Consider the following 26,527-nt stretch of genomic DNA (forward strand, 5'->3'; position numbering starts at 1 on the left):
CATAACACCCACAACGGAAGAAAACCCACATAGGCTCAGAGAATGGAAGTCACTTCACATTGGCTTCTATATGCTGCCAACATGATGTTGGGAGCAGCCCTGTGTGAAATGTGCACAATACTATGATTCAATTCAATGGAAGGAGGTTTTCAGCTACAAACTTTGCTGTTAACGATTAGCCCCAAATGGAGCAATGATTCCCCATTGCACACTTGATATACACACACTAAAAATAACACTTGAGAATACCACTAAGCTCTTTATAAAATATGAAGGAGGTGCAATGTTGCCAGTGCTCTTTTACCAAAATGAACAATTTACCTTAGTCCCAAACAGCTGGTGGCATGGCAAAGGATTTAAAAGAGAGAATGGTTGTACATTTTGCTGACAGCTGTTTTTAATGACTTTTGTCAACCAAATTTTGCTGCTTTGCATCAGAGAATATATTTATGATAAGGCTCCCTCCAAGAATAACTTGCTTGCTCTAATCACGTTTGCGTAGAGATTTATGACTTGGTGCTTATTCACTGGTTAAGGCTTCACAACATGAAATGTCAGTGAGCCTGTTATAAATTGCTTTTGGCACCCCTATTCTATCTTTTATTTGGCTCAGAGTATTTCTACCTGAAAGTGATAAATTCCTGCTATAACTGCTTTATGTGCTCCAGTAATTACAGAAGGGGTGTGTGTGCAGATTTCTGCAGAGGTATCTTTTTAAAAACAGCAAGCAATAAAAAGCAGTAGAATGGGTTGAACCCTGAAACGTTATTGAACGAAAACAATGGCCAGTGAAATATCTGTGTCAGGAAGAATGTGATAAATGAAGGGGGGAAGAATAGAAGCTACAGAAGTGCTTGAAGCCTCTTTAGGAACATGTTAATACTACTGCATTCCACAGGTTTTTCAAACATCAGGCTTAGGGACTGACCACATTTTGAACACACATTTCATTGCCCTCTCCACCACCCCATAGCTTCAGCCCTGTGTCAATAGTTTTTCAGAGGAATTCCTAATTTGGACTTTGTGTAGAAACAAATGAGCTTTACACCCAAAGAATTAGTTTAAAAGCTTTACTGCAGAATAATCTTAAAACTAGTAACATATAAACATTAGATGAACAAAGTAATAAAGTAACACTACAAACATGTAATGTGATTCTGTCCTTTATGCACTTCAGTAAACTTTCAGATGCAATGTTCATCATTGCAGAGCTTCTCTGCTACTACTGGCCATCTCTGACTTCTCAGGTTTCCTCTCTTATATGTGAGAACTGCAGCGATGTGTCATCAGGTAGTTTAGCTCATTGAAATAGAAAAAAACACCAGCCTTCCGCTTTCACCTGGAGCGGAGCCTCTTCCTTAAGGTAAACTTCTCTTTACAGCATTCCAAATACAACCGCAATATTTTACGTACATTAAGCTTACAACATTAACACCGTGGCCTCAAAAGAAGTCATGCAGATCAATATAATTGATGCAAATTGGCTAGTTTTGCACTCACATGCTCAGCTTGTACATTTCCTCCCTGATCTAGGGCTCAAATTTAAGTTTGCATATATGTGTATGGCAGGATGGATATGGTTACAGATAGGTAGCCGTGTTGGTCTGCCATAGTCAAAACAATTTTTTTTTTTCCTTCCAGTAGCACCTTAAAGACCAACTAAGTTAGTTCTTGGTATGAGCTTTCATGTGCGGGTCAGAGAAGTGGGAGACAATCTGGATGCATAAATGGCAAAGTGGGGATGAATTATTGTTGATTGGAATAATTCTTTAGAGAAAATAAAATAAAATTTATATACCACTTGATTATATAATGGGGCATGTTCTGTTTTAACACTTTTTCACATATGGCTGTTTGATTTCAAACCTTGATTTTATACTAATTGAACTCTAGATGTTGTTTTCTTTTGTCTTTTCTGTTTAGTAAAAACTGGTTTCGCATTATGTGACTTAGAATGATTTCTGCAGTCTTCCAGGTTAGTTTAATGTTGGATTCTCACGCCTCTGCCATAGGAAACCTCTGAATCAAACCGAGGGAGGCAGAGCATCCTCTGTTACAAAAGCATACGTCTAGATCTGCTTTTTGCCTTTTCCCAAACATATCTATCACGGCTTCATCCTCACCGGTGCTTTTCCCCCTGGATAAATAATAGGTGTCGGTACTCACCACTAAGTGGCCAGCAGGGGAAGCGCCACACTTTTTAACAACGAAAAGAGGCGCTGGCGCTGCGCACCCCTGGGCACCCTCTGGCATAAAGCACCGGCCACTGACACCTTCAGTGAACCGTCTCAGCCTGTCAGGAGTCCCGGCCGGGGGGACCTCTGCCCGCCCGCCGAAGCCACGGGGCTGCCATCCCGCCCACCGAGTCACCCCGTCCAGGTGCCCGGGAAGGGGGGTCTTCCGAGGCGGCGCTGCCCCGCCCCGCGCAGAGATGCTCCCCGCTCTCTTCCCCGGAGGGCGGCGCCTCCACCCGGAAAGGCCGCTTCGGCTTTTGCGCGCGCAGGCGCCTCCCTGGGCCGTTGGCGCCGGGCGCGCTTGGCGAGGGGCGGAGCCGGCGGGCGGCGGCGGCGGAATTCGAAGCGGGCTGCTGTGGTGTCGCGAGGCGAGGGCGAGCCATGAGGGCCGCGGCGCTGCGCGGGCGCTCCGGGAACCAGCCCGAGGGACGCATGGAGGCCGAGCCAAGAGGCCTCTGCTGGAAGGAGACCGGCGCGGCCCTGGCGAGGCTGGCCGAGGCCCTCAGCTGCTCCCAGTGGTAATCACTTGCCCCGGGGGGGGGGGCGGGAGGGCGGGAATGTATATATACACACACACACACACATAGATATGTATATGTATGTGCTTAAATATATACGGTGTGTGTTTATTATTATTATATCACAGGAGGGTTTGCAATATAAAAACACAAAAATATAAAGCATAATAGCAAAGAAAAACAACCACCCCCACAGCATTATGTGTGTGTGTGTTAAAATACATATGTGTATCTTTGTGTCCATGCGCACGTGCTGCGGGGGGTGCAGGGTGGGGGAGGAGGGTGGCTCTTCTTGCCCAGTGGGACCACCTTAGTTCAAACCACTCTTGAAAGATTCCTGCTGTCTCCCCCCATTTATTCTTGCCCTCCTTCACCAGCTCACCCCAAGTCTCCTCTGTTTTGAATTGTAAGTCTCTTGGGGCAGGAACCTGTCAAACGCCTTCCTCGTAAAGGTGCTGTGTTGTTATTGCTATTTGTTGTTATGTATTAAATTCGTCGGTTGCTTTTATCTTGCCCAAAGCAAGCCAGAACAACTTAGAATCAAAAGCAACCCCTCCTCCATGGATATATTAGAATCAAGAAAGAGAAGAAAAAGCACAATACATTAAAAACATCCCACCCACTTTTAAAGGCTGCAGATAATTAAAGGCCCTCTCTGGGGAGAACATTCCACAAACAGGGAGCCATCACAGAAAAGGCCCTTTCTCATGTGGTGGTGGTGGTGATGGTAAAGCTAGCTTGTGTGTAATAAATCAAGCTGGACATAGATCACCATTACAGATGTATTTATACTCTGCCTTTCCCCCCTTACAGATAAAATAATAACATAATTGCTGTACACTGAGTCAGACATATCTGTCTATCTTAGGGTTGCCTTGTTTCCTGCTTGGCAGGGGGTTGGACTCGATGGCCCTTGTGGTCTCTTCCAACTCTATGATTCTATGATTCTATTTCAAAAAGGGAAAACCAGGGCACTCTGAAAGTTGAGCTGTTGTTCCATTGACTTGCCTAAGATCCAGGACAAAGCACCACATTTCAGAAATTTCCCCCGGATGTCATTTCTGCCTTTGAAATCCTGGTAATATCCGGGACGTATGGCAGCCCTAGTCTATCTAGCCTGCTTCTGTCTGCTGTGAGTGGCCGCTTCCCTCTGGGTACAACAACAACAATTATTATAATAATACTTTTCCTCTGCCACTCAGGGCGGGTTACTAGGTCAAAGGCTTTCCCCAGCCCTGCTTCCTGAAGTTCTTTTACTTGGAGATGCCAAGAACCGAACCTGGGACCTTTCTGCGTTCAAAGCATGAGCCTTCCTTTAAAATTTGTCCTGTTACCATGGGAAAATCAGAAGGGGGAATGGAAAGATAGATGTAAAGCAACGCCACAAAACAAATAAAAAGCTATAGGCTTTATACCAGAAGTTTATTAGGAATTATGTGATTCTGATAATTAGGACAGGAACTTAATATATATATATACTTTCCTTGACAGTAGGGACATTTTGAAGAAACCTGTGAACATAGGAGGCTGTGAACATGTCTTATGCCTGTAAGTAATTCCATATTATGCTGTGGTGCAATAACTCCTCTTCTGGCTTATTGATGAATGTTGAAGATCTTTTCTTCTTCAGTATGCTTTTAGTCATAGAATCATAGAGTTTGAAGGGTCCTGCAATGCAGGAATCACAAGTAAAGGATCCATGACAGATGGCCATCCAGCCTCTGCTTTCTGTGTTCTTGCTTCTGTTTTAAAATGATCTGCTCTTCTGTCTTTGGTATTTTTTGTTTCTTTGTCACATGGTGTTTATTGCTTATTTTAAGCTTTTATAAACCACACTGTTTTAAAAAGTGGGATAATTGTAGAGGAAACATCAATTCACCCTACTTAGGAGTTAATATTTGGAGTCTGCTAGGCTCAGTAATGAGTGTTGGATGAGTGTTTTACATTAGGTGCAATAGTTTGCTGTTGACTAATGAATTATATATATTTGTGGTTGCCTGGGAAGTTGGGCCACTTTCAGACCAAAATAATTGACATGTTTGTTTTAAGAGCTGTTCTGGGTTGCATAAAAACATGCATACTTTTAAAGCAATACAGGCTGATCCAATAATGAAAAACCACTCCAACTTCTCTTGGATAAGGCTTGATTGATAATTTTAATTGATAATTTTCTTGATTAGCTTCAGTCAGGGTTTAGGCATAGTTTTGGCGCATGAACTGCCCAGGTCACCACATACAGTGACCTCTGTTGATTCTCCTTGATCTTTCACCAGCTTTCAATACCCACAACCTCCTATAGAGGCTGCCGAAAGTGGATCTAGGTTCACTGTTTTGAGATGGTTTCAGCCCTATTTGGATGGCCATTTCCAGAGAGTGGTGCTTGGGTGAAGCAGTGGGGTTTCACAGAGGCCAGGCTTCATATTGTTTAGCATCTGTATGAAATGGCTGAGTGGGATCATGCAGAGATTTGGAGTGTGTTATCAATGTGCAGATGACATGCAGCTTTTTTTCTCCTTTACATTTGCAGGTGTGGCAATGGATGTTTTTAATGTTTGATGTATTACAGTATTTTAATATTTTTTTGGAAGCCACCCAGAGTGGCTGGGGAAGCCCAGCCAGATAGGCGGGGTATAAATAATATATTATTATTATTATTATTATTATTATTATTATTATTATTACTAGACTGGTGTCTGCCTGTGGACTAAATAAGAGCCAGTAAACCGAGGCTCAATCCAACAAAGACTAAGGCACTGTTACTGGGCAGTTCCTTAGACCTGAAGGGACACAACCTTTTCTAGAAACAGTTGCACTCCTCCCTAATGGAGCAGGTGCACAGCTTGGGGGGCACTTCTGGATCTATTGCTGTGGTTGGAGGCACATGTGGCCTTGAAATTCTGGTTCATTTTAAAAAATGGTTTTGCCCTACATGGCTTAAGGCCCCTTAAAGATTGTCTCAAACCACAAGAACCAGCCCAGATGCTGTGGTTTTCATCAGGGTGTGAGTGAGGTGGGGAGTGTGGCTGCATGGGAATAGACCTTTTCAGTGGTGGCACCCCATCTATGGAATGCTATTGCAAGAGAAACATTCATGGTGCCATCAGTGTCAATTTTTAGGTGCCAGGATCTTTGATGTTAAGTTAGCTTCTCCTGTGGTGGAGCAGGTTAGGACTTGTCTTTTTATTATATTGCTTTGTCTTCATTTTACAAATTTTGTATTGTGAGCCACTTTACATTTGGCTTTTAGCTGATTTTATTTTGATGCTTTGACACATTTCTTTTTTTGTATAAAGTGACTAAGAAATGTAATTAGAATAACTGACTGCCTTATATTACTTTATCTGATCAGTACAGCAAGAGGTTTCCCTGTTTTTGTTAGCTTACTTTTAAAACATTGCAGGTGGATAAGATCTCCTTGAGGTTTGGATTATCTGTTTTGAACAGACTGCATACTTAGAATCTGGTTCTAAAACAACCTATACCAGTAAGCAGATGCTTTAGGAGAGAGCATAGAGGCTGCATTTTTCTGTAACTGCACATAACATTGCTTCCATTTTACATGTATGTAACGAAGCACAAATACTGGGTCACCTCCTCTTCAGTGGCAGCAGGTTAATTGTGAAGTTGGCGGACCATCATGTATCCTGCATGCCTGTAAAATATGAGGACTTATCAGGGTGCTCCATTTCTAGAGTTTGCAGTGAAGGAACAGGCAAAAACTGAAAGCAAACAAGTAGATCTAAATCATGTGCTTGCTGTATGGTTTTTAAAGCCCAAATCATACCTTGGAACGTAAGCCGTGTAGTTAGCACAAACCGTGGTTTAGTGTGTTGTCTGAAAATTGAGCTTATGTGGCCTGTGTGCTTCTTCTGTTTATCTTATTTTGCCGTTTCTGCCCATCACTGTGTTAGATCCCCCTTTAATAGAAAGCTGTAGCCATGGAGACTTTTAAAAGAAACAGCAGTAAGATGCATTTTTTGTTGTTGTTTAAATGAGCCCCCAGAACTAGTAAACTAAAAGGTGGCAATTAAACATTGTCTATAAGACACCTGGCAACATTTATCATCACATCATTTGTGGAAAGGTTCCAAAGTGACTCCAGCTGCTGCAGCATCTTTTTGGCCTTATTGGTAAAGTAGGAGAGGATACCTTTACAATGTTCTTAAACTGGTGTGGGTTTGTAAGCTTTGCTGGTTCCATAAGTGGCACAGCAATGGGCTGCATTATAAGTTTACAAAGGCGTTATAGGTTTCCAAAGGCATGCAAACATAAGTGAATGCAGGGGAGTTTATATTCTGGGGTGATGGGATTGGGTTATGCAGCCCCACCCATGTGATTTATATCCTCTAGCTGCTGTGGTTGTCCCCCTTAAATTGTCTGACACGTTTCAACATATGTAAGCATGAAAAGCTGTCATACTTTCAGGTGGGCCACTGAGCTATCTTGCCCAGGCTGGCAACATCTCGCATTGAACTTGGGCAGGGGTTTTCTTCTCAGTCCTGCTACCTGGGACTCCTTCTAAATAGGAATCTCTGGGGACTAAATCTGTGAGAAGCATGCACACTGCCACTGAACTGTTTTCTCACTATTCTTGAGTTATTTTAAAATGCCTCCGGAAATAGTTCTAAAATATTCCACAGTGCTAGTTCCTTGAGACTCTTTAACTGAAGTTCTCTTGCCCCTTTCCATGTGATCCGCACCATACAAACTGCTTAATTCCTGCTTTCCTTCAGTTCCCCAATTCCCTTGGACTTATCACCTGATCTAACAGAGTCTCCAGTGCCATTCATGGTATAATTCCCCCACCTCCCCGCCTAGTTTTTACCTTTCCTGGAATGTCCCACCACAGTGGCTCCTGCTTCCTTCTTCATTCACATCCCCTTGACTCACTTTGTACCTTTTCTCCTTCCTTTACTGCTTCTACCAAGGCTCCTTGTGTTGGAGACTTGAGTGAGGGAGAGAACAGAGTGTGCCATATGAGATGGCAGGAGGAGTGTGTCTTAAACTGGCCATTTGACTAGTTAAATATTGTTGAAATTAGTCAAGTCGTAGAACTATAACATGCTTTCATAGATTTGCTCCAGTGACAAAGACCCGGATTAGGTAACTGGTATGGAGACAGATTACATTTTAAACTATTGTAATCCATTGCTGATAGGTGAAAATATCATGCAAATATAAATATTTGTGTGAATAATAGAAGACTGAGCAGTCGTCTTGGCTTTTATCCTTGGAATCCAGGGACAGCCCAAGCAATAACAATTTAAATGGTATGGTGGTTTAAATGCTATCCAACTAACAAAATGGACTTGAATCCACAAAAGCTTATGCTATAATAAATTTGTTAGCCTCTAAGGTGCCATAGGACTCTCTGGGTTTTATGTTTTGCTTAAAATGAAATTAAACAATGGCACATGGAACCAATGAAGACTTGTGGGGGGAGGGAAGAAGGTTGATTTCTTCCCTGCTCCCTGGCACTGCATGGCACTCCCAAGGGTTTCCCACTCTTCCAAGTGGCATTGCCAGGGCTCCAAAGGGCTGCACAGAAGTGAGTGAATATCTGTGTGTGGTTCCATTTATTATACAGGACAGAGAGTGCCTATACTTCAGTTAAAGTGTGCATGGAATCAAGCTCTTGTAAGGCATAGAAAGCTCTCTTGCACTTAAAGTTTTAGCATAGATCCATCTAGCTCAGAAGTATCTGTACCAAGTATAGGGAATATGTTTTCAGCACACTGTGTTCAAGGCAACCTTCTGGGGGCCACTTTCCAGTGGACGGAGGAGCCAGAGGCAGAGAAGTGGGCTGATCAATAAATGTGAAATTTTCCTTTGTATAGTACACTAGTCTCGTCACACTTGCACATTCATCTGCATCCTCTATCCAGGAAAGCAAAATGCATTATTGATGCTCAAGGGCAAAGTTTCAGCCAGGCAAAGACGCCCCAGAAGGGTTCATAGTGGGGCCAGTAGAGAGTGTAGCCCTGGGGAGACTCCTGAGGGCCAGATGGGCCCAGAGGACTGAGGTTTCCCCATTCCTAGTTTATACAGAGGAGCAGCGACCCTCCAGGGTTTCAGTCAGGCAGTCTTTCCTACCCCTACCTGCAGATTTCAGGGGTTGAGCAACGGCCCTGTCCCAGTAGAGTCGGCAGTTTTGCCTTGGCTTTCTGATGGGGCTACTGAGGTGTGTGTAAAACATCAAACTACCTGCTTAACACTATTCGTCAATTGATTTACTGATGTATTAATCCTCACACGTCCACTAAAAGAAATCTAGATGGCTGAAGCAAGGGAGGTGATTTGGAACTGAGACTTATGGATATACAGTATTTCCCACGGTAGGTGTCATGGAGACTCTTTCCAAATCCCAAGTATTGGCATTTAGGTGAAAGCAAAACTCTTGTCTGATCATCCCCAAGATAAATTTCTTAACCCGTAGTTTGGCTGTCTTCCTAAGGGAGAGACCAGCATCTGGAAAGAGTGGGGGAAGGAACTCCTGACCTCAAAAATCTCTTCTGAATCAGCAGACTAAGATCCATCATCCAGCCTTACTTTAGAAGAGGCTGATTTTCGTTCCCCGGGTGTCTTAAAGAAATGATTCTAGTGTGCTCTTCTCATGGTTGGAAGAATGTTGCTTTGGAGAAAAGGCAGAAAAGGAGAAAATATAACAGTAGCAGCAACAACAAAAGCTCTTGTTATGCTGTTTCCTCTTATTGAATACAAATGATAGTCGAGTCTTCCACAGGAGTGCGCCCTGAACACTGCTTAGGGTAGTTAAGTCAGCTGCAGTTAGTTTTCCAAGCCAAGTCAGCTGCAGGTCAGACCAAAATAGTTTTGCTGTGGCATAAACTGTTAATGTGCCTGGAGAGGGACGGAAAGTAAGAGGTGACTGATGTATAAGAGGAGAAGTGTGGAAGCAACATAACTGCAGCCGCTGGGTCATAAGGGATCTCTGAGCACTGGGTAACCTTTTCTGAGGCTTGAACAAAGCTGGTCCCTGCAGCGCTGCAGTTTGGTCAAAGGTAACTTCTGAAAGCTGCCTATGGTTAGCATGCATGACATGCCACCTGAAATTTAGTGCATTCTGACATTTGAATATGCCCTTGAACATCGGTCTTTTAAAAATCACTGTTTTTGTACCAGCAGCCTCTAACAGAGGTCATTTGTGTTGTCCAGACTTCCTCAAGAGGCAGGCCTTGCCCTATAAAAAGAAAAAAATCCTGCTTAAAATCCAAATAAAAAGTGGATCTCTTGGGAAGCAGAAGGTGATAACTGCTGGTGCAGTTTGTTCTTTTTGCACTGTGGTCATTAGAAACTTTCTTTGGTGCAATTTTAACCCATTCTGTCTTGCTCTGTCCCCAGGTTTCAGGACAGTAGTTGTTCTTCCATGTTTTTATGGATGTTTCTTTTTTTTAAAGAATATTTATTAAGGTTTTTAATACAATAACAATAAAAAGGAAAAAACAGAGTAAAAAATAATAACAAAAATATAGGAAAAAAATAATTAAAAAGAAAAGAAAAAAGAAAAAAAACATGCAGATTTTCCATTTCTCATTTTCCTTTAACATGTTTCCCGGACCTCCTCATACCTCCCTTTTTTGTATTCCGATTCAAATTGTTAATTCAGCAAATCCTTACCATTAAGTTTTAACCTGTTTCTAAACCTATTTCTCATGTTTCCTTAAAACATTACAGCTGGAAACCACTTAATTTCTATCCAACATCATTCTAACATTCATTAATTTTACAATATTTCTGTAAGTAATCTTTAAATTTCTTCCAATCTTCTTCCGCCGACTCTTCTCCCTGGTCTCGGATTCTGCCCATCATTTCTGCCATTCCCATATAGTCCATCACTTTCATCTGCCATTCTTCCAGAGTGGGTAAATCTTGTGTCTTCCAGTACTTTGCAATAAGTATTCTTGCTGCTGTTGTAGCATACATAAAGAAAGTTTTATCCTTCTTTGGCACCAATTGGCCGACCATGCCCAGGAGAAAGGCCTCTGGTTTCTTCAGGAAGGTATATTTGAATACCTTTTTCATTTCATTATAAATCATTTCCCAGAAAGCCTTAATCCTAGGGCATGTCCACCAAAGGTGAAAGAATGTACCTTCATTTTCTTTACATTTCCAACATTTATTATCGGGCAAATGATAGATTTTTGCAAGCTTGACTGGGGTCATGTACCACCTGTAAATCATTTTCATAATATTCTCTACCTTTGAATGTGACTCGGAAACTACAACTAATCCAGAATGCAGCAGCTAGACTGGTGACTGGGGGCGGCCGCCGAGACCATATAACACCGGTCTTGAAAGACCTACATTGGCTCCCAGTACGTTTCCGAGCACAATTCAAAGTGTTGGTGCTGACCTTTAAAGCCCTAAACGGCCTCGGTCCAGTATACCTGAAGGAGCGTCTCCACCCCCATCATTCTGCCCGGACACTGAGGTCCAGTGCCGAGGGCCTTCTGGCGGTTCCCTCATTGCGAGAAGCAAAGCTACAGGGAACCAGGCAGAGGGCCTTCTCGGTAGTGGCGCCCGCCCTGTGGAACGCCCTTCCAGCAGATGTCAAAGAGATAAACAACTACCTGACATTCAGAAGACATCTTAAGGCAGCCCTGTTCAGGGAAGTTTTTAACGTGTGATATTTTACTGTATTTTTGGTTTTTATGGAAGCCGCCCAGAGTGGCTGGGGAGGCCCAGCCAGATGGGCGGGGTATAAATAATAAATTATTATTATTATTATTATTATTAAGGCATTACATGCCATAAACTTCATACCTGTGGTCCATAACTGTTCCCAGTCAGCAAACATAATGTTATGTCCAACATCTTGTGCCCATTTAATCATAACAGATTTCACCGTTTCATCCTGAGTGTTCCATTTCAACAGCAAGTTATACATCTTTGACAAAATCTTAGTTTTGGATTCTAACAGTTCTGTTTCTAATTTTGATTTTTCTGCCTGGAAGCCAATTTTTTTGTCCAAATTATATGCCTCCATTATCTGATAATAATGAAGCCAATCTCGCACTTTGTTTTTTAGTTTCTCAAAACTCTGCAGTTTCAGTCTATCTCCTTCTTGTTCCAAAATTTCCCAATATTTCGGCCATTTGGCCTCCATATTGAGCTTTTTCTGAGCTTTCGCTTCCATTGGGGACAACCACCTTGGGGTTTTATTTTCCAATAGATCTTTATATCTTATCCAAACATTAAACAATGCTTTCCTGACAATATGGTTTTTAAATGCTTTATGTGCTTTAACCTTGTCGTACCACAAATATGCATGCCACCCAAAAACATTGTTAAAACCTTCTAAATCCAAAATGTCTGTGTTCTCAAGAAGCAGCCAGTCTTTCAACCAGCAGAATGCTGCTGATTCATAATAAAGTTTAAAGTCTGGCAGGGCAAATCCACCCCTTTCCTTTGCATCAGTTAATATCTTAAATTTTATTCTGGGCTTCTTGCCCTGCCAGACAAATCTAGAAATATCTTTCTGCCACTTCTTGAAACAGTCCATCTTGTCCACAATTTGCAATGTTTGAAACAAAAACAACATTCCAGGCAATACATTCATCTTTATAACTGCAATTCGACCCAACAAGGAAAGCTTCAAATTTGACCAAATTTCTAAATCTTTTTTCACTTCCGTCCAACATTTTTCATAATTATCTTTAAATAAATTCCCATTTTTAGCTGTCATGTTAATCCCCAGGTATTTCACTTTCTTAACCACAGTCAAACCTGTCTCATTCTGAAATCTCTCTCTTTCAATCGATGTTAAATTTTTATCTAAAACCTTAGTTTTTAACTTGTTCAGTTTAAATCCTGCCACTTGACCAAATTCTTGAATTAGTTCTAAAACCCTTTTAGTACTAGATTCTGGCTCCTGTAACGTCAATACTAAGTCATCTGCAAATGCTCTTAGTTTGTATTGTTTGGCTCCGACCTGTATACCTTTAACCAACCGGTCCCTTCTAATCATGTTCAGCAAAACCTCCAGCATGTTTTTATGGATGTTTCAGCACTCTTTGTATTCTCTTCTGCCCATCTGCAGTGTTCTATAAGTTCAACATTTCCATTTCTTCAGTTTCCTCTTGTATATTATTTACGCTTTACTATTATTGTAGTTTTCTCTAGTCCTTTATTAGTGTATCTGTGTTGTTCTTGGACTTTGTCTAGCAGAACTGAACACAATGTTCTTTATGTGCTGTTGTTGGTAGTACAGAATACAGCAAGATGTCCCTGAGATCTGACCAAATGTACTGAGTAGAATTTAACATTGATATTGTTTGTTTTATTTTCTTCCATTTATACCCCACCTTTCTTCTGTCATGGAACCCAAGGTGGCAAACCAAGTGACCACTGATCCAGGCACAGACCAGATCCAGGCCTAAGTTTTGCAAGGTGTTTGACACATGTGCTTTCAGACCATATCCTGTGTCATCAGTTTTTGTGATTTCACTCCCACTCTGCCCCCCACAAATGGTTATTTCTCTGAGTCCAGGGATCCATTTGTGTGCCTGTTAGTTGCTCCTTCTAGCTCACAACATGTATGAGTTATCCAGAACTTCAGACAGAAACGAAAGGTAATTAATTCTCAAAAAATTGTATAGCTCAAAGATGAGGAATTTGTGCCATCCAGATATTTCTGTCATCTTCCCTGACCACTGGCCGTAATAACTGGGTCTGACAGGAGTTGGTGTCCAATAATATCTGGAGGGCCAAAGGTTAGCCATCCTGGTACAGAGCAAGATTTATTGCTAAGGCAAATATTTGATCGATTCTGATAGGTACTCACAAAACTGTTAGGCTATGATCAAGGCAAAATTAAGCACTTAAAGTCTCATGGAAGAGAATTTAGCAGGTGCTGAATGATTTCAGCAGGAGAATTAAGGGTTAATGAATTGGGCTTCCCCGCCAGCTTCCCCCGCCAGCCAGCGGGCAGGCTGCTCCCTGAGCTGCTCCCATTAAAGAGCGCACGGCTCTTGCAGGAGGTGGGGGAAGGGACAGAGCGAGGCTCTCTCACTTCCCCCACCTCCCGCAAAAGCCCCCAAGAGCCCCGCTCTCTTTAAAGAGCCACGCGGAGTGTGTGTGTGGCTCTTGGGGGCTTTTCCCCAAGGAGGGAGAAGGGCTGCCCTTCTCCCTCCTCGGGGAAAAGCCTGCAAGCTCCATGCGGCTCGTGAAAGGGAGCGCTGAGCAGAGCCGGGGATGCATACAGGCTCTTCTCATCACTCCCTTTAAATAATATTTTTTTTCTTGAATTCCCCCTCTAAAAACTAGGTGTGCCTTATGGTCAGGTGTGCCTTATAGAGCATAAAATATGGTAACTTGAAGCACATTTATCCCAAGGTATGACTGTATTATATTATTGGACACCATTCTTCTCGGATGGATGCTTGGTAGAGTTGCTTAAAGCCTACTTCAAACCAGGAATTATCATCCTAATTTGTATTTGACCCTTAACCATGTTTGGGTATCCATACTTTAACATTTTAACTATGATTAAGCCTTATATTTTCATAGGGCCATTGTCACAGGCTGGATAATCTGTAGCCAGATAAATCTGTTATAAGGTGCATGAAATATGTTCAAATCACTGCTTTCATAATTTATTGCAACCAGATTTTATTAGGCTCTTTTCGCTATTGGGCTCTTACTAGCTGGAAAGATGTGGTTTTCGCTGGTTTACAACTTATTCCAAATGTCTGCTATCTTGTCCAGCATTACAGACAAAATGTAAATAATTTATTTATTTATTAAATTTATTTGCTGCCCTCCCTACCAGAGGAGCTCAGGGTGGCAATTATTGCCTTGCTTTGCCATATTAGTACTTCAGTATTTACATAAGACTTATCTTAAGCCACCTATCTTGAAAGCTGTTGCCAGTACTCTGTGTGAAAATGTTTTGCTTATATCTGATTTGCAGAAATTGTGTGGGTGACAGCAGTGGAACAGCCTGCCCAGTGTGTCATGTGCCAGCCATGGTACAAGATGTGAAAGTAAACAGGCAGCTGGACAACATTGTCAAACTGCACAGCAAACTGCAGAGTCTGTGGGGCAGGGACTTATCAGGTAAGTGGAAGGATGGCTGTTTAAAGCATGTGGGGCAGACACGTTTCTGAAATGCTATTAAATGTGAGATCTGGACATTTTATAGCAAAGTATGAACCTCATCCTCCTGAAATCCACTGAGATTTTCATTAGAATAAAGGGTAAAGGCTAATGCAGCATTTATACCTGCAGTTCACTAGAATCTCTGTTGAATTTAGATGAAAATGTCACATTTTGCAGATGTGTGGGGGACTATCTCCTGGGAAAAAAAGCTTAATAAAACTATGGGGCTTCTGTATTCTCATCCTTGCTTAAGGTTCTGAGGGTCAGTTTTCTCATTATGTATTCCAAGCATGGGCCCATTCCTACAACACAGTGCCCTGTTTTCATGATCTTGAAAGACCTGTGGTTAGGTAAGACGTGCAGTGTGCTTTCTACAGAGCTTTTTATTGTAGAGTAGATGTTTGTAGCCCTGTGCCAGGGAACATGGTTTGTAGGTAAATTGAGTATACTTATGCATATTTCCATGCCATATTTTCTGGTTATACAATTACATTCATGAACAAATATTATTCATTTGGAGACCAGCAAACATAGTGTGAGTATTGGCTCTTAGACTGCAGTCAAAACCAGAATCTGTTCATAGAAAGCCTTTTCAAACATTAGTATTGAATGCAGTTCGTTCAGTGCTCTTTAATGCTAGAGGATTGTTCCCCAGGTTAGTGCTTTCCAGATGCTTTGAACTACAGCTCCCATCAAAACATTCTGATGCAGCTTCTAAGATCACAGGCGTTCATTACTGTTGCATTCACATTGGATAACTGGCATTTGTATTTGGTAAATTCCCCCTTCATTTGCCCTCCAAACTCAGTGCGTGGCCTTAAACTAAGTCGCTCTCACGGTAATTGAGGTAGAAAGGAGTGTACCTACATTGACATGGGGAGATTACAGTGGTACCTCGGGTTAAGTACTTAATTCGTTCCGGAGGTCCGTTCTTAACCTGAAACTGTTCTTAACCTGAAGCACCACTTTAGCTAATGGGGCCTCTTGCTGCTGTTGCGCTGCTGGAGCACGATTTCTGTTCTCATCCTGAAGCAAAGTTCTTAACCTGAAGCATTATTTCTGGGTTAGCAGAGTCTGTAACCTGAAGCATATGTAACCTGAAGCGTATGTAACCTGAGGAACCACTGTAATTCAAATGCTGGCAAAAACATCATTGCTGTGCTCTCTGCCAGCCAGTGTAGCACTTCCTTGCCCTGAGCATGTTCGCATTGTGGCAGCCTTGCCGCCTTGTCCTTATCTGTCACCATGCGCTATGGCAATACAGGCCACCAGATGCCAGATGAGTGCTGCTGCACCACCCTGCTATTGATCTCCGCACTTGGAGAGTGCACCAAGTGTTGGTTGGGATATTATTTTAAATGGAAGTGGCTAATTGTGTAGCTCTTCAGCCCTAACAAGCAAGGCCAGTCATTGGGGGTCGTGGAAGCTGTAGTCCACTGGTGTCTGAATAGCCACAGGCTAGCCATTCCAGATTTTTAAATGGCTAGAATAGTAGCTTTGTTAATCAGTTTCATCAGAAACGAGAGTTTCTGTGTGTCAGAGTCCAGTTGCGCAGATGCAAGTGACCGAAGTTCTTCAGTCCTGTAATACTGTTGTCAGGATGGACATGGGGACAGGATATCAGCCACAAGGTTTGGGTCCTTGTTCACTTCCTCATTTTCCAGTGTGATATGTGCCCTTCTGCTTTCTATGCTTGAAAATAGTTTGGTTTCTTTGCAAAGGAAGAAAGTGCAAATCTGGCATCAGAAAAGATAGCATTTTAAAACCAATAGGAGAATATTTTAATCTCAAGGCTTTCTGCTCTTAACCAGCATTCAGCTGGAGTTCCTTGGTTTGAACATAATGGAACAGTGGCTTAATAGAAACCTGAATCTTTGCACTGACGCCAGTGATGCAAAGTCTTATACCATGGTTTTGTGAAGACTCATATAAATTGTCAGAACCAGTTCATGGTGAGTGCAGATCGGAGCCAACCGATCTCCACTATTTTTTCTTTAAAGAGCAACTATTACTTGCAGATTTGCTTATGTTGAAAGTGTAATTCCGGACATAAGACTGAATCCGACCCCCCCCCTTTGTTACCAGATTGCATGGTAGACCCTTTTATTAGTTTCTTTTTTCTTGAGTAAAAAATATAACTGTCCGCTGGTTCATTCTTCTAGATTGAAAAAAATGCTAGCAGTCTGCTTATATAAAGGTTCACGTGTTACAAATTTAAATTAAATTAAAGGAAAACTCCTTCACTGCAACTGTTTTGTGTAGTATCTCATGTATTTGGATGTTACCTTCTTAAGATGACTGGTAGGCAATTTGAAAATTAAATCTTAGAAGGCAAGTGTTAACGAAACCATCTTCAAGTGACAATCAAAATATGTTAATTAAGTAATTGAAAAAGGAAGATTCTTTTTAATTTACATGTAATTAAATTCAGACTAGGGAAGACTTAAATGCCTTTCCTGATGAGCTAGTATTGAACCACAGTGCTGCTGCCTTAGCAAAGAAGGGGTTTGTTTTGTCATAATCTTTACTCAGGGTTTTTGCTGACATATTGAAATCTCTGTCTTGCCAATGCAGTGACTCATGGGAAACCTGCAACAGTGTCTGCATATCAATTGTGGATCCTTTGTCTCGCAGAATTGAACCAAACTAGACTTTAGGAAACAATGCTTTGCCTTTTAGGGGTCAAAACAGATGTGATATGTATGGGAGATCCATGATTGAATTTCCCTTTATTGCTTTAAGGCAGGGGCATGTGGGGGTGTCAGATTTTGATCAGAGCAGCAAACAACACTTGAAGAATGGTTCCAAGTGCTGTTCCTTTATCACTTAACTGCTGCAGCTATTAGACTCGCAGAAGAAAAAAGACAGTGCCATTCTTGAACAAAGAATTTAAGCATGAAATGGTGAATTGCAACTTAGCAGCATGGTGGATAAAAATCAATGATTTTAAAAAATATATATATTAAAAAATGGGATTTTTAAAATTTAAATCAGATTTTTAAAAATAAAATGCTTTTGGAGGAAAAATCTTTCTAAAGATTGTTTTCTATTTAAGTTACTATATAGTCCAAAGGCTATTCATCAGGAAATAAGGATTTGTTTTTAATTATGTAGCATGAGGCTTTATATGCAATGTTTAATTATTATTATTTTGGTAAATGAATTCCATTAATCCATTCACAATGTCATGTTCTTCCAGAGGTTTCTGTAAGATTATTTGGGGCAGTTTTTCTAACGAGAAGATATTATCACAGACACTTGTTTTTGCAGTTCTCAAAAGTGTGAATTTGTGTCTGCAGAGATAACATGCCTTTTCTTCACAGGAAAAATGTTATAAGCATACAGAGTTGAGGAAAAAACCTTAATCCCATTGTTCCTTTGCAAATTTATATACACAAAATCAACCCCTTACATCTTAAATGCTAAGTTACAAGAGGTTCAATGAATAGATGGTTTGGAGGGGAATAGATCTGCAGAAGTACCTAAGTGTGAAGCAGTAAAAATGAAAGTGCAACCTTGTGAACAGAATACTCCACATGTCTGTCAGGGAAGAGTTAGAAGTTTTCAGTTTATCAGAGGGAGAAAGCATTCCCCAAGGGGGGGAGGAGAGCAGTGAATCTAATAGAAGGGAGCAAGAGGAACAACAGGGAGGGACCGGCTGTTCCCAGGAAAGGCAAGGGTTCAGTTCTGGCTCAGATTGGGAGGAGGGGAGATACAAGCCAGCTCTAGCCAGGAGGGTAGGAAAAAGAGCGGGAAAGCGAAGGGAAGGGCGCCTTCGCCATTTTGAGGGTGGCTGGTCACCAAGAAGCAGAGCTCAGAAGGTATCTGAAAGAAGTGACTCTGAGGAATAATAGTTAAGAACCGTTTATAAGAATGTTTTGTTAATACGCAATAAAAAGTTATAAAAGAACAAGAAGCGTTTGTGTGGTGATCTGAAGAGGACAACGACCAGGCCTGACAATGTCTTGGGATCTTCGTGTAATAATTGTGCAAGTCAGTTGCATGTCTGTGCAGCTCAGACTTGAGGCAAGTGCTGAAAGCACTTCAGGGCTGGCAACCTCTTCTCAAACCCACTGGGTCCCAACAACTGCACTAACACTTAACCGTACAGAATAGGAACCTGAATGTAGAAGCAAATCCAAAGGGGTGTTTTTGGAGGAGGAAATAGTAACTGGGATCTTTAAGAACTTGGCAAGACCTTGAAGTGCTTGCCAGTCAACTAAGAAGAGTTCACCGGTTCCAGGCCCTTCTTCCCAGGGCTCACCTGACATTCTCCAAACAATAAAGTCTCTACCTGGAACTTCAGTCCTGCAGCAGGAATCCCTGAAGTTCTCTGCTCCAGTCCTTGATTCCCCTATTCCAGCTTTCCACCAGCCTGTTTCTCCTCGGCCTGCTCTTTCTGCAAGCCTCTTCCAGCCTGGGCCTACCATCTGTATCTCTGCCCCCCCCCCCCCCCGCGAAAAAGGAAGGCCAGTCTCTCCAAACCAGACCTGCTGGGAGATATAGCTCCTATAAACAGTTAACTTATTAAACCTTACAATAATTTCATAATTATCTATGTATTTCTAATAGTATAACCAAATCAGTAATTTTTGATATAACTGTAGAAACTACTCTGAACAATTATTATTCCGAAAATAAAACCTTCATCCGGTTGTAAATATTAAGATTATACCAGCAAGAATGAGTCCTTCTGTAAAAAATGATTTAAAACAAGTTTTACTGACTAGTGATTTAAATAGTGATTTAAATGGATTTGATTTAAATCAAATCCACCCTGTTTAGCAATAAGTTTGGTTCTATCATCTGTGGCTTTAATCATGATTATAATGGCTTCCTATCACACAGCAGGGTTTAATTACCTTACAAATGCTAGGATATTCAGTTTATCAGTTACTGTTGTGAATGGTTACTGTGTTTGTTTCACGTTAACATAATTGTCACATTTCATTTTCACCTGATCTGTTTTTTTCTCCATACTTGTGTCATCTGAAAATATCACTATACCTGCTCTCTGAGGAGATCATCCCATGTGTCTAGTGAGGTAGATTCCCATCCACAAAAGATCGTGCCATAATGTTGATGTTAGTCTTTAAGTTGCCACATAACTTTTTTGTTTGTAAGAAGTGGGAGGGTGTCATGCCCAAGATTATAAATTCAAAAGGGAAAAAAGCCCCTAACTATCCAGGGGCTATGTCTTTCTTGCTTTCCATTTTTAACTCTTAATCTTGTGAACAAATTGGGGACAGAAGTGAGGTATGGGACTTTAGGAGGTAGCTGGCACAGCAAGCTCTTAAGGCCATTGTTGAAATGCATTTCCCTATACGTTGCCTGTGAGCTGTGATCATCACTAGCAATTTTCATTTGACTCTGTTCTCCTCCTCTTTTCTATGTGCTCAAGTCTTCCTCCCCTCCCTAAATGCATGGGAGAAGGTAAACAGCCCTCCTAAATTATTGTCATTATCGGCTTTGTCATCCCCGAGAGGAGCGAGGCTTTTTGTTCCACTGTCTTTGACAGCATCCTTTCCAAGTGAACCTTATTACCTGCATTTACTCTAAAGTGTATAATTACTGTAATTAAGGTGGGTAATTAGGAAGAACTTGTTCAATTGAGGGACATAGTATGTGGCATACTGGAGATAAAGAACTCTGATTTACAGTAATGCTTTTTTCAAAAACGAACTTCCCAGCTACTTTAGCAGACTTTTTTTTTCTTGGCTCAGTGTACTTTAAAGAGACGCAGTTGTCTGCTGTAATTTTTCCTGACCACTGCTTATAGATAATTCTACCATATTCTTCATAATATAGTTTTACTTTCACTGAAGAGTTAAAAGGAAAGCTATTTTCTTTTTAAAGCATGCAGGTGCTGGCCATGTGCTTTTAAACACGCTGGACCAGGTGTACAGGGCAACAAATTGGACATTGCGGAGGTGTGTGTCCCAATTTGGCTGTTATGCAGAGGTGGTGATTTTGACCCCTTTTCTGTTATGGATTGCATGGTGTTGCATGTGTATGATAAGAGTTTTCATAATGGCCAAAACAAGTGTTTGAATAAGCTGGAAAATCCTCATAATTTTTATTCCCCTAGAGCTGAATGCTTAACATACGAACTAATCATTCTGTCATGAAGGTGCTAATGTTGTGCAGATGGTATCAAAGCACTTCCCTTTGGTTTTTAATAAGGGACTAGTTTGTCAAAGAGATTTCTCAACTTCTGTTCTGAAAACTCATAATAGAGAATAATTTCAGCAGCACGCAATGTGCATCATTATATTCTTTTGATACAGATTAATGATAGTTAAACTAGATTTTCTAATTGCTGCTTTTTCCTCTATAGCTTGTTAGTGCATTACAGGAAAACTGTGGATAAGCAGCACTATAGCTATAAATCTTTTTTGATCTCAAATTTTATCTCATCTGACGTATCCTTAAGCGTTGTATCAACTGAGAGCATAAGGAACCTTGGTTCACCTTGTAGAAAATAATTCTGCTTCAGTTTGGGTAGATATTATTCCTGCATGCAACTATATATTAAATACAGTAATAGCTCAGAAGTTGAATGGAATCTGTTCCAGAAGTCCGTTCGACTTCCAGAACGTTCGGAAACCAAGGCGCAGCTTCTGATTGGCTGCAGGAAGTTCAGGTTCCAAAGAACGTTCGCAAACCAGAACACTCACTTCCGGGTTTGCAGCGTTCATTTGCCAAAAAGTTCAACTTGCAAGATGTTCAGGATCCAAGGTATGACTGTATATGGCTAATATGCAGTGTGGCAGTATCATGTAGTTGTGTTTTCTTTGTAAAACAATCCTGTACTATATTAAGATTGGTATGTTTGTGCCCAGTTCTTCAAGTCTCTTGATGAATAAATGCTAGAAATGAGTCTTGACTAAATGCAGTGGATTTAGTCATGAATTTAGAATCCATTAAATGCATGCACAGTTGGAATGCATATTGAAGGGCCCAATTGCTTACTTTCAAGTTGATAGGCACCACCCTTCTTTTTTTATAATGTTTTTATTATATTGATATTGCCTTTAAAAGTCACCTCTCTCCTCTTACTCTCTTTTTTACAATATTCCTCAATTTTTCACAGAGACTCTTGAAAACCAACAAGCGTTGTCTGTTCGTCACATATGCTTTTCAGATAATCTGTAAATCTCCCCCAGTCCTCGATGGACTTTTGGTCTCGCTGATATCGAATCTTCCCTGTTAGTTTGTCCAGTTCTGCGTATTCAGTCAGTTTCGTTCTCCATTCTTCCACCGTTGGAATTTCTTCCTGTTTCCATTTTTGGGCCAGAAGTATTCGATAGGCACCACCCTTCTATGTGGGGGTGAAGCTCAAACTAAACATAGTGATTTCAAACTCATCTCTGTTCCTCACGTCTAAAGTACAGAGTGGAGATTAAATCTTAAGATAGTGAAGGGGTGCTTAGGCATTCAGAGCCCTCTTTCCTGGTCTCTTGTTTTTCCTCTGGACATTTTCTCCCAGCTAGGTTAGTATCAACCTGTTTGGAGCGGGGAGGGGGAGGCGGAATGGGCTTCAGAGGGTGATCTTCAGGAAAAGATCCATCTCTTCCCCCCACCCCCTTTTGTTTGTTAAATCACGCTACTTTCTTTAGGTATTGCAGTAAATCGTAATCTTAGTAGAAACTTTGAAGAAGATAAAAATTGTCTTGCTTGATCAGATCATCTAGTTGAAGTATTCTTTTAAAGAATTGCATACTGCATTCTTTTCCACCTGTGAGCATTTTAGAATGCTGAAAAGGCACACCAAAATTGCCAAAAATTTTGAATCCATGGGGGGGGGTCAGTTTTTTCTTGGGGTTGGGAGGTTATCCAGTCAAAAGTGACTGCTAACAATAATAAAATTACGGTATGTGGACTGTAGACATGTATGTGTGTCTGTAGGTGGATTTAATAGTATATGTAAGAGATTTTCAGAGAGAGTGTTCCATCTCTTGAACCTTGTGTAATTACTTTTATTTTATTCCTTTTTAGTGTTCTGCTCTTCTGCCCATTTGAAATATCTGAATTCATTCATTGCAGCAAACTATGGCCTATGCTAACCATAGGTTAGACCTTGTAGCTTGCATTTTCAAGGGCATTGTAGGCATACCACGGTTTAGAATTGCTTTTGTGTTGCTGTTTTTTTACTTCTCCCCGCCAAGGCACTTTTATAGCTAACTTTCTGTTTTATTAAAATGTTCAGAGTACTTTATTATAATATTATAAACACAAAAAAATTCTCAGCCTCATAAACTTCCTCTTGCTATTGTTCAGCAGCCTCTGGGGGCAGAGCAGTGGCTTTAAGTATTGTATAGTGCATCTTGTAAATTCAGTTTTGCAACTGGCTGTAGCCTAGGGATTGCCAATTTGGCTGTTGCACCAAACCATAGTCACAGTGCTATCCAATGAATACCCATTGTATTCACTGGGGCTTGGTCTCAGGAGAGTAATATAAGACTTCATCCTTGGGCTTCTTTAGCTAAAGCTTGGCATAGTGTCAGAACTGAGCCAGTGCACCTGTAACAAACTGTATAAACCTATTGTAGAATAAACGAATATGCAGTTAAAATCTTGAAGATGCTTCCTACATTCTGTGACTGGTATCCAACTTCTCTGCTTGCTTCCTTCATTGGTGGAATTGTTGAAAGCCCTGCTTATAATCACATACAAAGCTGAGCTGGTATGTCTGCAGTAGCAGTTTTTCCTTCCTTCCCTGAGCTATTTTATTTCTCTCCTGCTTCATAAATGTGAATATTTATATCAAGGTAAATATTTTGCAATTAATCTTGTTGAAGTGTAAACAGAGAAGAAGATAGGAGTAAATATCATTTGCAGAGTGTATTCTTCCCCAATCTGTTGGCAATCAAAGCGTGTAGATGCTATTGTTCAACTAAAATTAGATCTAAGATTTTATTTGGATGGAAAGCTTCCTGGTGAAGAAAAAGAATGCCTTGTTTCCAGCGCTTCTTTTTGTTCTGTCCTGTGGCTTCAGGCTAGCTGTGTAGGATTTGTGCTTTAATGGACTAGCCTTGGTATACCACTGAGGTACTTAGATTTCTTTATTAATTGGCCATCATCACCTGAGGTTATTTTTCTTCTTCTTGGAGTAGGCAGTGACTGATTGGTGCAACATCCTCTCAGCCAATGCAGTAATTGGAGAAGAATGAGATTTGCATTCAGTCCATCATATTAAAGAAATTCCTGTAAGAGCTCAGGAAAGTTGCAGTTGTAATACCCTGTGCTCTGTTAATTTTCTCTGCAATTTTTCATTTGTATTATGGTAACATGGGTTTTTATCTCTCCCATTGCAGGAGCAGTTATGCAGTCTATGCCTCTGGTTTCATGAGAGGGTTAAAAACCCATTATATTCTAAAAAAGAAAAATACAACTGGAATTTTAATGCTGTGAGGTAGAAGTAATGTTAACTGTATGTAGTCTCAAAGGGCTATCATTTTTAAGTATTACACATTTTGATTTGCACGTCCCTGTTCCCAGAATGTTAAGCAGCTAAAATCTGCCTTAGAAGAAAGGATATGTCTTGATCCTTTAAAAAATACTCTATATCAAGATTCATTTATATGTAGTGCATGATTTCTTAAAATTATGATGTGGGGGGACGGGACATGTTCCCTATAGTGGCACATTTAGTTGCAAGCTTCTCGTGGATGCAATTTTTCTGCATTTTGTGTCCATCTTGAGTCAGCTTATGGATCCTCTTGGAATAAGAGTGACAGTGGGTCAGTTCAGAGGCATAATGCGAAAACATGGCTTTTCACTTCAGGCACAAACCGTTGTCTTGTGTGTTGAATATTTGAAGCTGCTTTATACAGAGTTAGACTATCGGTCCATATAGCTCAGACTTGTCTGTACTGATTGAGAGCATCTCTCCCTAGGTCTTTCCTTCCTCTCCCTGGAATTGCCATAAATTGGACCTGAAACCTTCTATATGCACAGCATATACTGTGCCACTGAGCTAAGGCTCCTTCTCTTGGTTTGGAGGGCGATCACTCACCAGAGTTTGATGGTTCAAATGTAATGCAAAACTATGGTTTGTTGTGAACCAAATTGATTGGGAGCCGCCCAGAGTGGCTGGGGAAACTCAGCTAGATGGGCGGGGTATAAATAATAAATTATTATTATTATAACCAGGGAGCAAACAATTAAGCAGAGTATTAGGGTGGGATGGCAGTGTGTGACTGAACTATGTATGGTTTTAGTGTTGCATTTGAATTGACCTTGTTTGCATGGGTGAATTGTGCCAACTTTTTGCACAAAGTCCACAAAGGAATCTTAATTGTGACTGGTTTGGTGTCTGAATTGACTGTCTGAAATCACTGTTGCAACTCACTAGCCTACCAGAATAACAAACCATGGTTTGAAGAAATTTATTGCGAATGGAAAACCAGTAAACCATAGATAGATAGATGGATGGATAGATGGAAGAAAATTTCAGAATTAATAAAGCTTTCCATCTGCAGTCTGAAGTGGGACAGCCCAATCACTAGTTTGTCACCTCATTGAAAACTATACCTTAGTGTTCCAGATTATTTTGAGTTTAAACTGGCCACACACAATGTTATAACGTTTTTTTTTTGTTTTTTTGTTTTTTTTTAACTTATTCCAACTTCCTTTGCTAGGTTCAGGAGAGACCCTGCCTGACCCTGGAGATGTGGTTTGTGAGACAGGAAGTAAGAAGCAGCAGCTAAAAGAGGACTTCAATCCTCGTAGGAAGAGCAAGAAATTGACCATGCAAAAGAGACCAGAGAAGACAGAACAGGCTGTGAAGGGCCAGGATGGCCAGCCTCATGCCCCAGCTTCCACTCATGATTTTTGTCTCTCCCCCACTCAAGAGCCTTTTAAAGAGCAAAAGAAGCCTAATCTGAAAAAGCCGAGGAAAAAGACTTTAACAGGCATCAACAGCCAGCCGACATTGCTCAAAGAAAGACAGAAAAAGACCAGTGGACATGATCAAGAGAGCACAAGCAAAGCAAAGGTGGTGTTTTGCAGTCCGTCATTGGATATCCCCAGTCCAGACCCCAAAAGCACATCGGAGCACAAGTCTGTAATGGGGACAGAGCTTGCACAGGGTGAGAGTGAAGTCAGTGTGGATGCCATTGTGAAACTTACAGAGAAGAGCAGCAAGGATAACTTGTCTTGTTCATGTGGTGTTGTGGAGGAGAACTTGAGTTCTGAAGAGTGCCTCCTCTTCAGAGGGGAAATGGCTCCACTAAAACGTAGAAGGCAACAAAGCAGATTGCCTACTCCTTTACACAAACAGCCCAGCAGGAAAGAGCCTAGCACCCCTGGAAGTTTAGCACTGCTGAAGTTGTCCCCAAGGCCATCACCCAAAGATTCCCTTGGGGATTCTTTGCCCACCATTGACTGTATAAAGTGTTATCCATCTACACCATCTGCTAGCTCTTCACCAACAATGAGAAACTCTGAGGATGCATGCAACGAAAAAACTTCCAAAGCAGCACACCTGTCCAATACTGCTTATCAAAAAGAGGCACAGCTAACTGAGTCTTTCTCCAGGAAATCTCCCAATAGCCTGCCAGCCAAGAGAAATCATAAAGGGGAGACTTTGCTCCACATCGCTTCTGTTGAGGTAACGTAAGCTTTTTGATTCACACACTGTTTCCATTTTATATA

At 41.2% G+C, this 26,527-nt stretch overlaps 1 protein-coding gene across 4 annotated transcripts in view; it reads left to right on the plus strand.

The window, feature by feature from the left end:
- The first annotated feature begins 2,581 nt into the window (after positions 1-2,581).
- Positions 2,582-26,527, plus strand: part of BARD1 (BRCA1 associated RING domain 1) — a 57,608-nt gene continuing 33,662 nt past the window's right edge. The window contains exons 1-4 of one of the 4 annotated variants that reach the window (XM_053364459.1): positions 2,582-2,752; positions 4,244-4,300; positions 14,682-14,827; positions 25,513-26,483. In XM_053364459.1, the coding sequence (XP_053220434.1) occupies positions 2,616-2,752; positions 4,244-4,300; positions 14,682-14,827; positions 25,513-26,483 (1,311 nt within the window). In that variant the 5' untranslated portion in view covers positions 2,582-2,615. Of the gene's footprint in view, positions 2,753-4,243; positions 4,301-14,681; positions 14,828-15,130; positions 15,220-25,512; positions 26,484-26,527 lie in introns of those variants that run through there. The other 3 variants (XM_053364486.1, XM_053364468.1, XM_053364478.1) reach the window with 3 other exon arrangements.

This window comes from Podarcis raffonei, chromosome 1, assembly GCF_027172205.1.
Source record: "Podarcis raffonei isolate rPodRaf1 chromosome 1, rPodRaf1.pri, whole genome shotgun sequence".
Classification (NCBI taxonomy): Eukaryota; Metazoa; Chordata; class Lepidosauria; order Squamata; family Lacertidae; genus Podarcis; species Podarcis raffonei.